The 17,272-nt window shown below is 39.5% G+C and overlaps 1 protein-coding gene across 7 annotated transcripts in view; it reads right to left on the bottom strand.

Annotated features, from left to right (window-relative positions):
* Mp (Multiplexin) overlaps positions 1 to 17,272 on the bottom strand; it is an 884,548-nt gene that overhangs the window by 19,531 nt on the left and 847,745 nt on the right. For all 7 annotated transcript variants that reach the window (XM_065230395.1, XM_065230396.1, XM_065230401.1 and 4 more), the window contains one exon: positions 933 to 1,112. In XM_065230395.1, coding sequence (XP_065086467.1) covers positions 933 to 1,112 — 180 coding nt within the window. The remainder of the gene's footprint in view (positions 1 to 932; positions 1,113 to 17,272) is intronic.

Below are 17,272 nucleotides of genomic sequence, written 5' to 3'. Positions count from 1 at the left end.
TGCTATGACCTTTTGTCCTTCGACCTTTCTAATACCATAGATTAGATCAATGTGATTCCACGATTCGTTAATGACTCGTTATCTCTGGTTTTACTTCCATTTTGGTTGCATAAAATTAGCCCTGTGTCAGTGATAAATTCACTTACTCGAAAGGAAATTTCCCCGGAAAAATTTGAACAATCAATCGTCTGTGTGCTTCCCGCAAATAAATTACGCTCACTTTCACATGATTAATTGGAGATTATGATTCGAATGATATATTAGCTTAGCAGGACGAAGAAACCACAAGGAAGGAAATCAAATCCCCCCTCATGCATCAACACCGGGAAGACTGACACAGAAAGATGGGTCATTTTTTGATATGTGTATGTATGTGTGTGAATGTATGTGTTCGCATTCTCGGATTACAAACGTGCCCGTTGTGCCTATCCCCTCAGTGATGATGTGACGACTTGATGGATCAGATTGATGGTCTGACTTTGGGGGAGATGTCCACCCGCCAACATGACCATTATGGTCGATGATTATGTCGTTTAGCAAAATGAGCGTTCTTTTTTTCATTGGTCAGGATGTAACAGATACCGAACGTGCAGCGTGTGATAGTGACAGATAGACCAAGCTATTCGAGAAAGATGCGAATCTGATTGATTGACTGACCTCTCGGCTTTTCGCTGTTTCGGTTTTTGTTTTGCGTGCTTTGTTTGGAATTTATTGCCGCCATTTGTAAACGGGGATATTACCCCTCTAAACGACCCAATCGGAAAGTTCATCAAGATGGCAAATGTTAGCATGGGTAGGTGGGCGAATGGGGGTAGGATAGGTCACGTAAAACGTCATTTGTATCGTACCGTATCGCGGGAAGACCCCATTCACCACGTGTCGCTGGGAGCTGAATCGTTCCGAAGGGAGACATAATGGACGTCATCACTTACCAGGTTATGTCGGTGAGGACATTTTTCCCGCTGAAGCTGTATATCCGCGGGGTCTGCGGGAAGTAGCCACCCTGGCCGTTGAAAATGCTATTCCACGAGTTGAATAGCACGTCCCCTCGGGTGTTGACTACTGGAAGCCCTCGGTCCGCTATCCGCACGATGGTGTCCAGGTTGGTGATTCTGTTGAGGGGGAAGGAAAAATAGGAAAACGGTTGAGTTTGGCGGTTTAAAAATATTTCAATATTTAAGAACTCGTGGTTCATCTTACGCTCCTAAATACAGTAGAACAGCAATAGCACATCACCCAATTGGGCCTAACAATTTGCCTCAATTTAATTCTTGCGCATTGCCGAAATCGCATTGCGTTCGAGCGGTCCAAAAGGCAGCTAAACCGAAATCCCGAAATAATGGAAATTCCAAACAATTCAGTGTGTTTCACGGAAAATAACTGGGACGTAAATTGCGCCACTAGTGCGCACGAGTTGCCTTTGATGGAATTGTTTGTGAAGAAGTATGGAATTTTCGACAGCAGTAGGCATCTACCTATTCCGCCAGCATGTAGGTACCAACCGGAGTGAGCAAGTTCCCGCACGGCATGCGTGGTGTACCGACAAACGGATAAAGTCGTAAAATTAGCGTACCGGAGGCTCATTTGGGAAAATCACAGCCTCCGGTGTTTAACTGATTCGGATGGAAAAGTTGTCCCCAGCGGGCGTTGTCGTCAGTAGACAGCAAAAACGATAACAGCGAGGACTGAGAGGGAGATAGTCATTTGGAATAATGTCTAATTTTATCGCATCCGACGAATTAACGTATGTCTGTGAGTGAGGTTTTCAGTGCGGAGGGAAATAATGACGCTAAACTGAAAATTGGCATCCTGGGACTCCGAGTCGATATGGTTTTTGGAGGGAGAGGATAGTTCCAATTGGTGGTTCGTTCAAACGACGCCGACAACGACGACGATGATGGCAGTTAGTCAAAATTGGCTCTATCATGTGGTGGAGCGTTGAGCTTGTCTTAATTTTCTATGACTTTGATAAACTGCGAGCTATATTTAGTATTGCGAGGAGACTTGTTAGCCTATCAAGGATTGCGTTCTCATGCCTCATATATACTGTTGCAGAGCGACGGAACTTTATGCAATTTTCCAGGTGTTTAAACTCTTCCACGCTCAATTAGTTTTTGGGTGATTTAAATATCAATCAACGGGAGCTAATTAAAATTGCCTGAGTTGTCCAGAACTTTTAGGGGAAATTTTAATGTTTATAAAAAAGTTGTTTAAAAAAAAATATATGCGTTAAAAAATATGTTTTTATGTTTTTAGATTTCACACAAAAATAAAATATGATAATAGGAATTTTGCAGAATTAATCATTAAAAGAAGCTTTAGTTATTCATTTAGACAAGTTAGCAGGATGGGTTTATCAAAAAAAAAAAAAAAAATGGCGTTCAAAAAACTTTGTGCTTTCCTTATTTGTATGGCACTTTATTCACAATATTACAAAATGATCACGGTACACTGAATTTTGAATTTTTTACGCAAAGTAATTTTAACACAACTTGGAAAGCCGAGATGTTGTCAAATTATAAAGAATATTGTTCTAGTTTTAGTAAAACACTCTAGAATTAGTTTAGTAACACTCAAATAGTCTCTTTATTGACTAGCGAACTGTACTCTTCGATACGCTACAGAGTTCTCTCTCACTCGATGAATTAATCCCAATGAATGAAGTAAGAAGAAAGAAATGAATGACAACCCTCAAGGGCTGTACTCTGTAGGGATGTGCACATTCTACACATCCTCCCTGTTTCAACGAAACTACATAGTCCTTCAGCTTCTCTGGAATACGGGAAACCCGTTTTGGACGACTGTCGATTGAACTGCACAGAAAAAATTCTGAATTTTAATTGTGATGTAAATATTCATCCACGTAAATTTGTATTTCATATCACGCAAATGAGCAACTTGTAAGCAATATTGTTTGCAAAGATGGGCTTTTGTATACAACATTAGCAACATTTCATGAAATGTATCAGAACTTTCGATTTATAATGAAAACTTATATGATATGTGACGCTCCATTTATGTGCATCATATTGAACAGAAATTTACTCTACTTTTTCGATCTGTGTGGATGCTGAATTCGAACTCTTCTTGGGTTTCGGTGACTGACACATACGAAGCGCTGGAATCGGTAGTATCGGCGGAGTTGAAACTGGCACCACTGCCTGAGGTGGTAACTTGTGCTGAGAATTCTGGTTGAGAACTGATTGAGAACTGTCAACTGGATAACCGTAATTTGTATCATTGTATCTTCATTTTCTCCTTCCGGTGGCATCGAAACAGGAACTGAGTTTGTTGTGAACTTTTCCAGCGACGATTCGGGTTCCTTACGTGGCTTCAAGTGTTTTAAACTTCAACGTTCACTGTGTAAGATCGATCACTGAGACGATTTGCAACGGTTCCAGGTGTCCATAGTTTGGAAATATCCGGATTCATCTGCACGTACACTGCAGATCCAGTCTGTAGCTCAGGTAAATTTCTTAATTTTCTGTCGTACCTCAATTTAATCTTTCGTCTGTTTTCCTCAATTGATTCAGGAATATGTTCGACAACTTTCGGCATAAGATTGGCCCCAGATGTTGGAATTCCACAACGTGTAGAACGAGAAAACAAACGAGCAGCAGGACTAGAGCCAATTGTATTCGGAATGTTTATCCAATGCAAAAGTGTATACCAGAAATTCGTTCCGGTTTCCTCCGACTTCGTCAGTAAACGCTTTGCAATCTTCACGGCTGCCTCCGATTTACAGTTTGCCTGCTGATGATGAGGAGCTGAAGTGATGTGGTCGATATCCCATTCAGATGCAAACTTTCTCATTCTCTGGTTGATGAATTATCGAAAATCTTTCCGATTTCATATTCGTCCTCGCTTGCCTCCGATAAACTTTCGAATCGGTACTTTCGTCCTTCACCTCCTTCACCTTGCGCGACTTCCTGTAGTGGAATCTGTTGCTGGCCTTGCATACCTTTTGGAAATGGGTCTTTCCGTTGCACCTATGGCACCGCTTACCAAGAGCGGGACATGAACCTTTAGATAAGTCATGACGATCTCCACAGAACTTGCACCGTTGCGATTGAGGCTTGGAACTGAATTTAGTTTTCGCGACTTTGTTCGAGACTTTGTTCACCTCCACTTCCGGATAGGATACTGAAAGTTCCTGTGACCGCTTAGTCGTAATCTCATCAGCTCGGCACATGTCTATTGCTTTCGTTAACGTTATGTCCGCCATGCTCAACATTTTAGTACGCATACTTGGCCACTTGTTGGACGTGACCGCCTTATATGCGATGAGTTCAGTCTCCAGCACTCCGAGTTTAGCCATTTTTGCCAGAGTCTTAAGACGAGAGGCAAAATCGTCGATTGATTCTCATGAATAGTCAAGCCGGTCCACTATAATATTCCTCTTTGCGACAACTTTCTCTCGTATGGCAACGTTATGTTTTTAGATTTCACACAAAAATAAAATATGATAATAGGAATTTTGCAGAATTAATCATTAAAAGAAGCTTTAGTTATTCATTTAGACAAGTTAACAGGATGGGTTTATCAAAAAAAAAAAAAAAAAAAAAAAATGGCGTTCAAAAAACTTTGTGCTTACCACTTTATTCACAATATTACAAAATGATCACGGTACACTGAATTTTCGCTTGCCTCCGATAAACTTTCGAATCGGTACTTTCGTCCTTCACCTCCTTCACCTTGCGCGACTTCCTGTAGTGGAATCTGTTGCTGGCCTTGCATACCTTTTGGAAATGGGTCTTTCCGTTGCACCTATGGCACCGCTTACCAAGAGCGGGACATGAACCTTTAGATAAGTCATGACGATCTCCACAGAACTTGCACCGTTGCGATTGAGGCTTGGAACTGAATTTAGCTTTCGCGACTTTGTTCGAGACTTTGTTCACCTCCACTTCCGGATAGGATACTGAAAGTTCCTGTGACCGCTTAGTCGTAATCTCATCAGCTCGGCACATGTCTATTGCTTTCGTTAACGTTATGTCCGCCATGCTCAACATTTTAGTACGCATACTTGGCCACTTGTTGGACGTGACCGCCTTATATGCGATGAGTTCAGTCTCCAGCACTCCGAGTTTAGCCATTTTTGCCAGAGTCTTAAGACGAGAGGCAAAATCGTCGATTGATTCTCATGAATAGTCAAGCCGGTCCACTATAATATTCCTCTTTGCGACAACTTTCTCTCGTATGGCAACCAATGTTGTTTCCGGGTTTGCACTTTCCGCTGCTGTCAACTCGAAGTTAAAATACTTTTTCCTTGCTGGCTTGACCGACAGCAAGAAACTTATGTACTTTCTGTGAGTTTTCTTCCGGTGGCCACCGGTCCATACCAATGGCCTTAGCGTAGTCTTTCCAACTTTTCTTAAAAAAATCTATATTCTCTTGCATGTCACCCTCCACCGCTAGAGGCGACAGCTGCGGAACCTGCACATTCGACGCACTTGGCCCACAGAGAACAGACATTGAGGCTCGAACAAAATTTCTCTTAAAACTTGTGTAAAGATTCGTATTTGACTTAAGCGCTACTAACGGTGACTTCCCCACTTAAAAACCTTCTTTGACAACATGATGGCGCTGGCGTTGCAAAACTTACAGTAGACACTAAGTGCTGGTAGCGCCAAGTGGCAATTTTCAACAGATAATTTATCGATACTAGCGCCTAATTGGTTGAAAATGATAAATTTATAGAGGAAATCAGGAGATGCTAGCACTACGTAACGGCGACGCTGTGGTGCACGAAATAAAAGATGTGCCCATTCTTTGTTAAATTAAATACGGTGCGCATATTATTTTATGCTTACTTGACCGATACGCTGTATCGAGGCACCACGCTACGGCAAGTGCACTGCAGTTCAATCGATCGCTGAGTACAAAGTTCTATACGCGAAGTATTGATTATTTTGTCACGCTGACTTCAGCATAAGTCACTCCAGAAGTCTCCCCATTAGAACCCGTGCAAATGAACAATGTAGCGCAACATAGGGCCACCTATTTAAGGCCAACGAAATTGATTAATAAAGCAGTTGTGTTCTGAAGTCTATTCAGTACAAGTACTTATAGCCTCTACGCTCTTATTAGGGATCCCTCTGGGTAGTCCCTGTTTGATACCGTTTAGGTTTCCTATCTAACTGTCCATTTGGTGGACAGTCTCTCTCTCTCTCTGGAGACTGTTTAAAATGACAGTCTAGTCATTCCGCCGGAAGTCCACCGCCGTCAATGCCGATATATATATATATATATATATAAACAGACTTTCTACACACTAAAAAAATCTGAATTTTACTGGTGATGTAAACATCCATGCATGCAAACACTCATGCATGTAAACTTCCTTTTCACGTAAACTAGCAGCTTGCAAGAAATGTTGCAAACAAAGGTGGAAAGTTGCATACAATATATGGAATATTGCATGACATGTCTCATAAATTTACACGATTTATAATGTAAATTTGTATGATTTATGACGCTCCATTTATGTGCATCATAGTAACGGAAATTTACACTACTTTTTTTTAGCTGTGTACCACAACGCGACTTGAAAAAGATTTTCCCCCGGATCGATTTCGGGTTTTCATCGACGACTCTTTCCGCGATTTCGACAATAATGACGCGAAATTTCACTTGAAGCATACGCTAACTTCTGACACCATGTTCTAGTTTTAGTAAAACACTCTAGAATTAGTTTAGTAACACTCAAATAGTTTCTTTATTTACTAGCAAACTGTACTATCCGATACGCTACACAGTTCTCTCTCACTCGACGAATGAATCCCAATGAATGAAGTATTTAAGAAGAAAGAAATGAATGACAACCCTGAAGGGGTGTACAAGGTTGCAAAGACTCATTTCAGCTAAAATAATGTTTTTCAGAATAAGAAAACCAAAAGATGGTATGATGGCATGTTTTACTTGTAACTTACAAGAAGAGGTTACAAAGTATGCGTTGGAAACATAAAACCTGTAAATTTTGCTTTCTATGAGTCACAATCAGCGATTTTCTGATCGCTGAGTGAGTGAGTGAGTGAGTGAGTGAGTTTGTGAAAAATCGCTGATTGTGACTCTCATGAAGTGAAATAAACAGGTTTAATATGTCAAACACATTCTTTGCAACCTCTTCTTGTATCCTACCAATTCAAAATTTGATCATGGCATCTAATTATTTCATAATTTAGAAAAACATTGTTTTAGCTGAAATGAGTCTTTGTAACCTTGGGGGTGTACTCTGTAGGGATGTGCACATTCTACAACAGGTATTTTTAAATCAAGAGCGTACAATGAAAAGGACCTATGTTGTTTTAGAGATACACCTAAGTGTATGTCTATTCACATAGATTTTTCGTATAATAACTCAATCATGTTATCAACTCACCATTTGCTTATTAAAATTCATGCACAAAAAATAACTACAATCATAATAAATATGAACAAACAATCATATGACCAACTGGAATATACCTCCAGAAACCGAACAATGGATAGGTCCTAAGCAGTGTTGGGAAAATCTAAAAAAAAATCTAATCTCACCAATGCCCAAGATTGCGCTTGATTTTCGTAGACAAAAATCAACATGCAAGCAACTGCGGATGATATTACAAGCTGTGATATCGTAGCTACGAATATCAAGCAAACCAAACTCACCAGCTACAATTGTAACCAAACCGTGGTGAGTTTGAGTTTCATGATTTTTGCTTTACATTCGAACACGATCTGAAACTACCGTCACTGCTGGCAGTAGTAGCTTCGTGTTTGCCATCGGTGAAGAGTAAAGAGAGATTACAAACTATACTTCGACAGTGAGCATGCATAAGGGCCTATACGCGATGATCGATTCTCTTCGTCGATTTTCTCTTTTGTTAATAACTCGCTAGATTTAACATTTCTCGGTGCGTTTACTGTTGCTTTTGATAGCCAATACAACCTGTTACTACTCTGCATTGAACAAATTCCAGAAAATTGTTTCGCTTAGCTGTAGCAATGCAAATAGAAAGTCGATGAAGAGAATCGATCATCGCGTATTCGCCCTTATGCATGCTCACTGTCGACTTTCTGTTTCTAATAGCGAATTTGTTTATTATCGGCGTTGGAACCAGTTCCAACCCAGTGCAAAACCGAACTTTTTGTCAGTGCGAACCTCAACCTGAGGTAGGTTTTAAAATCAAACGATCAAACTGACGTTTGTCAGAAAACAAGCAGACCCAATCTTGATACCCGATCCAGGTTGGAACTGAATGATAAACAAATTCGCTAAAAGAAAATGAAGTGCAACGATTCCTGTCTACGCAACTTTCGGCTTCATTTTTACGTGCTGTGAATAGTCTCACAATATCAAAGGGGCTTGAAAAATAAATATCAAGCATGATAAAGGGTGTATTCGATAAAAATGGCAAACCGAAAATGTTCTGTATCTTTTGAACCGTATGAGTAAGAAACCTGAAAATTTGAGTACATCTTATTCATAGTGTATTGTTTATTCGTTATTCACACAGTAGTTCCATTCATATAATCGAAACAAGAAATTGTCCGTGAAACAATGTCGTGCACTTACAATCAAAATCCAGAGGCTTCCCATCTCTAAAAAGCTTGGAATTGCAAATACATCCTTGTCTCGTGTGATAAGAACCTTCAAGGAGCGTCTGAGTGCCCGATGGAAGGAAGGGAGTGGTCGTAAAAGTGGCCCAATGGTCAGTAAAATGGCCAGGAAAGTGGTACAACAGTTCAAGAACCGTCCAAACATGTCAATTCGAAATGTCGCTAAAAAGTCCAAGGTGTCAGTCGGTTTTTTGCAGAAAACCATGAAGCGCGCTGGGTTACATGTTTACAAGATGCAAAAGCCTCAAACCGGAATGAAAAGTAAAACATCACTGCGAAAACCCGCGCCGGAAAACTTTACACGAAGTTGCTCACCGAATCGTGTTGCATCGTGATGGATGACGAAACTTACGTCAAGGCCGACTTCCGTCAACTTCCTGGGCAAGAATATTTCGTTGCCAAGTCTAAGTTCGTTCAAAAGAAGAAACTAACGAAATTTACAAAGAAGTTCCTGATCTAGCAGGCGATTTGCGGATGTGATGAAATAAGCGCTCCCTTCATCACTTCCGGAACAATCACACGGAAGAGTGGCTTAAGAAGCGTCTCTTGCCATTGATAAGGAAACACAAAGGATCAACTCTGTTTTGGTCTGATGTAGCATCCTGCCGCTACGCCCAAAACGTGTTGGAGTGGTACCGAGCCAACGGAGTCAATTTAGTGTCAAAAGATATGAACCCACCAAATTCACCGGAACTTCGCCCAATTGAAAAATTTTGGGCAATTATGAAGAGGGAACTTCGCAGACATCCAAAAAAGTATTAAAACAGAGCTGAAGAAAATTTGGGTAAAAACAACACTTGGAAAATCGGTTGTCAAAATTTGATGGGTGGAGTGAAAAGGAAGATGCGGGCATTCGGGATGGGAGATGAATGGCTTAACTTTGGTGAGTAAATATATGTGTGCCATTTTTATCGAATACACCCTTTATTTTGATCCAATATCACGCGTGTTATTGAGAGCGTATGAGAGCGTTATTCGTTAATAACTTGGCTACAAAACCGTTTCTTGGCATGTTTGCCGTATTGGATGCTAGATAATAGCTTCTTTTATCGAACTGTGCGTTGAAAAAGCAGTAAATGTCTAAACATGGCCGTGGGTATGCAAAGAGAAAGTCAACGAAAAGAATCGGTCAATGTTGCTTAGGACCTTATCCATTGTTTGGCTTGATATGTCAAAGTAAAACGAACACCTTGACTGGGATAATCGAAACCCTTAAACAAAAGCACGGACTATGGAATTTCCTGTTTAAATCAAGGGGTCAAAATGCATAGCTTTGTTGGATTGAAACAAATTTAAAAGATACAATACAGCTGATTTGTTCCTCTGATGTAATTAAATCTTAATCCCGGTGTATAAATAAGCCTATGGATAAAACAAATATGAAATCTCTAACCATTGAAATGGCGACAGTCGTTCATACTTTTAAAAGAGGGATTTGTGTTATAAAAACATCGGTCACCGCAGAGCACAGACTACATAGTATAAGTGGGACAAAGTGAGAAGATTTGATCCCCAGCAGTCCACGAAATGTTCACGAAACTATGTATTTTCTAAAATAATCATAAAAAATAAATTTTCCTTAGAAAATCATCCAACCCATCTAGAAAACTTTAAGTTGCCTTGAGGTACGTTCTACCTGTACCCATACAGATTGCATGTGGATCTTGTGAGAATATTTTGAGAAGATTTAATCTCCAGAATTTCACAAAATTTTCACGAAACTATGTATTTTGTAATCTATCTATTCTATATATATATAAATGAATTTCTGTGTGTCTGTCTGACCCTTATAGACTCGTAAACTACTGAAACGATCGGCGTGAAAATTTGTATGCAAGGGTTTTTGGGGCAGGGAAAGGTTCTTATGATGGTTCGAGACCCCTCCCTCATCTGTAAGGGGGGGGGGGGCTCCCATACAAATGAAACAGTCATTTTTGCATAAGTCGAGAACTTATCAAGTAAATTGAACCAAATTTGGCATCTGGAGGTCATAGGGGGTAGCTCTTTAGAAAAGAAGAGGGAGAGAGGGGGCTACGTACAATTTTTTTTTTTTTTTTGAATTGGCGCATAAACTCAAGCTAATATTGAATGCCAAGCAAGGCCGGGCACACTCAGCTAGTATAATCATAAAATTCAATTTTCCTTTGAAAATCTTCCATCCATATAAACTTGAATTGCTTTGTGGTATGTTCAACCAGTTCCCATACAGATTGATTATGTATACTTAAAGATATTTAAAAATGCCCTCTTCCATGTTTGTTGGTTATCTACATTCAGGGATAAACAGAATGTTTAGCTGGATGTAGGTATTTAAGGGTATTTCGATATAAGGGAAATGGATGTAATGTCGGCTTAAATTCCCTTAATATGGGCCCATATCTAAATTCAGCAATCGTCTAAATTTTCAATAGCGACCAAAAATATCCATTAGTACCGTCCCAATGACGAGTTCACCTAGATAAAATTTATAAATAGCAGATTTTTAGCGATGGGCCCAATCTTCCCTAGGCCAACATTAGAGCCATTTCCCCTAATTGTTTTAAAATCACGTTTTTGGTCATAAAGTACATAAAGTAGCGTAGAGTACACTTATGTAAAAAAAATTTTTGGGTCAAATAGGTCTAAAATTTCCCGAGGAATGCAAAGCGGAAGTCAGATTTCAATGTATTTAAAAAAGTTTTATATAAGTAAGTACACAGCAAAAAAATAATTTTGATATCACATCAAAGTGGATGCACTTCAATCGAGTCGAAAATATGGTGTAATATTGCTTGCCAAAAAGGACAAAATTATCATTAATACAATGCATGAACTGACATTACGCAGCTTTTACTGCATTTGTTTATTTTTATGGCCATAAACATTACAAGAGATTTTCAAAATGATTGAAGTGCATCCTCTTGGATGTAATATTAAAATTTATTTTTTGCTGTGTATGGTAAATTTTAAAGTACTTTAAAAATGGTACACTACATTTGGAAGGTAATAAAGATTTTCAAAAAATCACCCGTCTATTCAACAGGACACCCAAAACAAGGAATTTACGAGGTACGTTCAAAATCTTAAAGGTACGCTATGGTACGCTGTTGGTACACTATGAAAAACATAATTTTATCAACTTTAGAGAAAAGTGTTCTGCTGGATAGATTGACTTGAAAACTTCCGCTGTGAATGCACAATGTCATGTAGAACAGGCCCAGCAAAGTGAACTTGCCTCACTCTCCTCTCCTCAATACAACAGCGTGACACTCGTCACTACCAAAGAATAATGGCAGAATGGAAGAGACAACACGCTTGCACTGTCAGACCAGTCCCCCATGACATCGGCGAAAGTAGGGAGAAATGCATAAAATAATATGGACAAAAGTCACCTGCATTATCGTAATAAACTAGGCACCGCTGTACCATAGAGGTAACTCTAACACCACAAGGTCTCGAAGAAACGTGCTCAACTTTTTGGCTCAGCTCAGGTACTATCTCCGGTCCCAGTCGATGCACCCCTCGAAACATAGGAAAATCCACGAACCCATTTTATCTGTTAAACTTTCATAGCGAATCAAAACATAGTTTAGTACTACAATTTCGACTAGAATGGAGTACGTTGATCGATTTGCTTGGGACCAATAGGCTACTCAAGTAGTGAGCCAATTTAAAATCGTTAGTTTCCAACCAGTGCTACATCTTTGTGGACTATACGGGGGTGAAAAAGAAAAAAGAAAAAGTGTGACGAAACAGTGTTAGGTTTTAAAGGCTTGTAACTTTGTCATTTATAAATAAAATTAAAATCCAAATACATCAATCGATAGGAAATAACTCTACAAATCTGCTGAAATAAATACTTTTTTAATGTTTCATAGAAAAAACTTTTTAAAAATGTACAAATGATATTGTTATCGATTTTTTATGAAATAAACGTTTTCACCAAACCCAGTTGTCATAATCGAGTACTACTTGGTAGTACATCGTTCTGCTTGAACATGAAAAGTTTGTTTTTCCTTGATTTGTTTTCCGTCGATCTTGTTTTCCGTGCTGAGCACCAATGATACCGACGCCAGGGAGGCAGCTCCCACACCTGGACCCTACCTATCGACCCATCAACTCATAGACCGAGGACCGACGGCTTTTTTTTCCTCTGTTCGGGACCTAACACCACTGCGACCAGTAATTTGATCTATTGTAGTATATCCCGTGTCCTTAGTTTAGTGCATGTCGTATTACTCCATCACTATTGAGAAATAATGAAGTATTGGATTTTTTAACAGTTGTCATTCTCGCATTTATCGCAAGGATCCGACTCTAATTGAAAGGTCCCGCTATTTATACCCTTCGGAGTGTTGCAACACCCTCCAAAGGCGCGCCCCTTTGTCAGTCAAAATTGGATTCCTTAGCAACAAAATTAAGGTATGACACCGATAATGACCATGCATCAGAACCCTAGTCTTAACCACTTTAAACTAGGAAACATCGAATAGAAGATTAGGAATCACATAGAAGAAGACTAACCAACTCATTTTTTCCTTGTTTCAAGATCATCCTCGGTGGACAAAGCCGAGTCTTGTCATTATCAACAAGGCATAAAAAATAACAAGGACTAAGATGGGTTCCTTTGATTACTGAAAAATTCTATTCCCCTAGTTCGAAGTATTCAGGACTAAAGGGTGATACGGTCAAAATTTGGTCAAGGGAAAACGCGTGTAAATCGATGAAATCGTTTATTTAAAAAATCAAATTAAATTTCTTTTTCAAGTTCAATTAGTATAAAATTCAGGAAAAATATTCAGTTAGGCTTCCGCTTTTCCAAATCCGAATTGCCGGGCCTTACGCTTGACCCCTGCCATCAGATTTTGTACAGCCACCTTGTCCACCTTCTTCGCCGCAGAAAGCCAGTTTGCCTTGAACTGCTGCTCGCCCTTAGCAGTTTTTTTGGTCTTCTTTAGGTTCCGCTTGACAATAGCCCAGTATTTCTCAATTGGGCGGAGCTCTGGCGTGTTGGGAGGGTTCTTGTCCTTGGGAACCACCTGCACGTTGTTGGCGGCGTACCACTCCATGGCCTTTTTACCGTAATGGCAAGATGCCAAATCCGGCCAAAACAGTACGGAACAACCGTGTTTCTTCAGAAAACGCAGCAGACGTTTATTCAAACACTCTTTCACGTAAATTTCTTGGTTGACAGTCCCGGAAGCTATGAAAATGCTGCTTTTCAAGCCACAGGTACAGATGGCTTGCCAAACCAGATATTTCTTTGCGAACTTTGACAGTTTCATGTGCTTGAAAACATCTGCTACCTTTCCCCTTCCTTTTGCCGTATAAAACTCCTGTCCCGGAAGCTGCTTGTAGTCGGCTTTGACGTAGGTTTCGTCGTCCATTACCACGCAGTCAAACTTCGTCAGCATCGTCGTGTACAGCCTCCGGGATCGCGCTTTGGCCGTCGTATTTTGTTTATCATCGCGATTTGGAGTCACTACCTTCTTGTAAGTCGATAGTCCGGCTCGTTTTTTGGCTCGATGCACGGTTGTAGACGATACACCCAGCTTATTTGCGGCATCTCGGAGAGAGAGGTTAGGGTTTCGCTTGAAACTACCGGCAACTCTCTTTGTCGTCTCAGTGGCTTCCGGTTTTCGATTTCCCCCCGATCCAGATTTCCTGGATGTCGACAAACGTTCCCCAAACACTTTAATTACATTTGTAACGGTTGATTTGGCAACTTTTAGCGATTTTGCCAACTTTGCGTGCGAGTAGCTCGGATTTTCGCGATGCGCGAGCAAAATTTTGATACGCTGCTCTTCTTGCTTGGACGGCATTTTGACAACTGAAGAGTGAATTCCAAAATCAAAATAGGAGCAACATTCTACACACACACACCTTCAAAATGAGGGGTGTTCAGTTTTTTTAAATGCAAAATTGAAAGAAATACGACAAGTTGATATTGACCAAATTTTGACCGTATCACCCTTTACGTAGTAGAGATCGAATAATCGGTCCTTCTCAGGACCACACATTTTTACAGAAAGAGTTATATTCCTGGGATGAATTGACAGTATTGAACGATTTTCAGTTTTCTTGGATCACGATCAAATATTACAAAACACCTTTTGTTCACTGTTTTCCTGGAAATTATTGTTAAAAAAACTACAATTAAGTAAAGAACAAAGTTCAATTCCGTTAACTTTGACGTAGAACTACGTGTTTGTGGACAATAATTGGGGGGTAAATCATAAAAATGTTTTCACAAAATAGTGTCAGGTTTTGAGCCCTTATAACATGGTCATTTATGAATGAAATTCAATTTAAATTACACCATTTTATTCAGCTTAAATGTATGATTTGTTTGGTAAAAGAATGATAGTTGCTTATCATTTGATTAAATATTGAAAATTGATCACAGTTTATAGTTGTAGCCAACCAATCACTTGCTCGCTTGTTATAACTATCGAGAGATCAGAGAGACGAGCCGGTACCACTCAATATTAAAGGTCATTTTTTTCTTTGTTTTTTTTTATTCTATTCATTGACCTACATTAGCAAAATATCGAAAAAAATGTGGGGCTTAGAATGCTAATCTAAATGCTTAAGGTGAAAATGAATCGGTTCAGAATGACTCACTTCAACGATTTTTGCACAATTATTTTGTATATTTTAATTATTTATCAATTAAAGAACTTACTTTAATACAAACCATTTTTTTGTAATACAACCCCGAGCATTAGATTTCGTTTTCCTAGGCAATCAACTGGCTTTTGCATGTATCTGTGCGTGAGCAGTCTCATGGTGAAAGAACAATATGATTTGGAATGCTCGCAGAAAACACACGGCGAATGAGAACGACTCAAATTTGAGTTTAGTTCACTCATAATCGCCAAAAGTGCAGGAACTCAGGGATGAGTAAAATTTGTCTCATGGTTTCCTGTGGAAAACCTAAAAAATCTGCCGGAAAATGAGGAAATTGACGAAAATTTTTTTCAGTCTCGGAGTAGTACCAATAGATTGAGTGAATCCAATCTTTACTTTTCTCAAATTCGGGATTTTTCCCCTGGAAAATCCACAAAAAATTACTTATCGCTGAGTTCCTGCACTTTTGGCGATTATGAGTGAACTAAACTCAAATTTGAATCGTTCTCATTCGCCGTGCAGAGAAGCGAAAAAAAGTCACACGGCGAGGAGATCCATTAATGAATTAGCAAGAAAAACCATCACCACCGAAAGCAGGATCAAGCTCGCCCGTGACGTTTTTCGATCGCAATAATTGATGAATATACGCGTGCAATTTGTGAACCCTGAAAAAACCTAGAATTGAATTTCTGAAATCCAGTGGCCACCTTGATACATTTCTTCTTCGACTTCGCATTTCAAGCTTCATCAACTTGTGTTCTAGATACACTTCCACATTTATTAATTGAGAGCTTTCGATGCCTGTTCAATTTTTGAATTAGTATAATTATATGGCAAGTACAGTCAAACTGTATGCCCAGGGAAGTCGACAAATTTTCCATCCCGAAAATTCCTCGACCGGACCGGGAATCGCACCCAGCCACTTCCAATATGGTCTTGCTTTGTATCTGTGCCTTTACCGACTGAGCTAAGGGAGGCCCCAACCTTGATGCACATCACCGTTTAGTAGAAGCTTTTCTCCTCCAAATCAAGTAGTGCATTTTTGCATTCATTTTGAATCATATTGATCTTAGTTTTCAATTTTCGGGTGATTTGATGTGTCGCATGATATGTTTGGCACGTTTTTGGTCATAACTGATATCAGGCCCGTACTTGTGAACAAACCGGGGCTTTTTCGGAGGCAGAATTTGGTGAGATCCATCTGATTACAAATCAATAACAACATCAATAATATAGGGGAAATGACGGCTTCGGCATGACAGACTATTTTCGGCAACCCAAATTGAAACCCTATTTTCACTGGATTTTCTTACGAAAACACTTCGCTGAATGCATGCAAACGATTCTTTATGCTTTCAGCTTCAATTTGACTATATTTTTACCACTGAGAAAAAGAAATCTAGCAGGGTTTTCTTGAAATGAAACACACGCTCTACAAATTGTACCTGATTTCGAGTTGCCGATAATAGAACAGCAGATTTACATGCAGTTCAAATGGAACGGTTGCCGAAGAAAAACTGGTTGCCGACAATACTCGCTCTCACTAGAGAAGATTGGAGCTTTGTAAAAGCGTTTCAAAACAGTTTTTGACAATTCTTTCGACTGAAATTGTTAGAGCAGCTGGCAGCAAAAGATTGTAAACAAACAATACTGCATATGTGTGCGTTCTATAGAGAAAAAGGCTATAGAAAGAAGGTCGCTGCTTACGTTGCCGAGAATACGTAAATTCTCCTAAATGAATAGTTCCATATATTACTAAATACGCGCCAGATTTCGAAGCATTACGTTTCGGAATCACAAATGCTCAACATTTATTTAAAACAATCTACATTTGCCAGCAAAACTGACTAGGTGTATCCTATGGCTTACCTTCCCTACTAACATAATTCCTAAATTCCCGTGACATTTATGAGAGGTCGTAGAGTTCTCTGCATCTCTCTTAAGTAAATGTTGAACTAACATACCTTTCCTATCCCTACCAGTTGTAAGGACGTGACCAGGACAATCCTTAACTGTTGGAGCGGGATATGTCTTTATCTGGGAGATAGAAATTATTTCCTAC

Source organism: Ochlerotatus camptorhynchus, unplaced genomic scaffold (assembly GCF_037179485.1).
Source record: "Ochlerotatus camptorhynchus isolate MF236.1 unplaced genomic scaffold, CSIRO-AGI_Acam_v1.1 ptg000330l, whole genome shotgun sequence".
Taxonomy (NCBI): domain Eukaryota; kingdom Metazoa; phylum Arthropoda; class Insecta; order Diptera; family Culicidae; genus Ochlerotatus; species Ochlerotatus camptorhynchus.
This window is presented reverse-complemented; position numbering and strand designations above follow the sequence as displayed.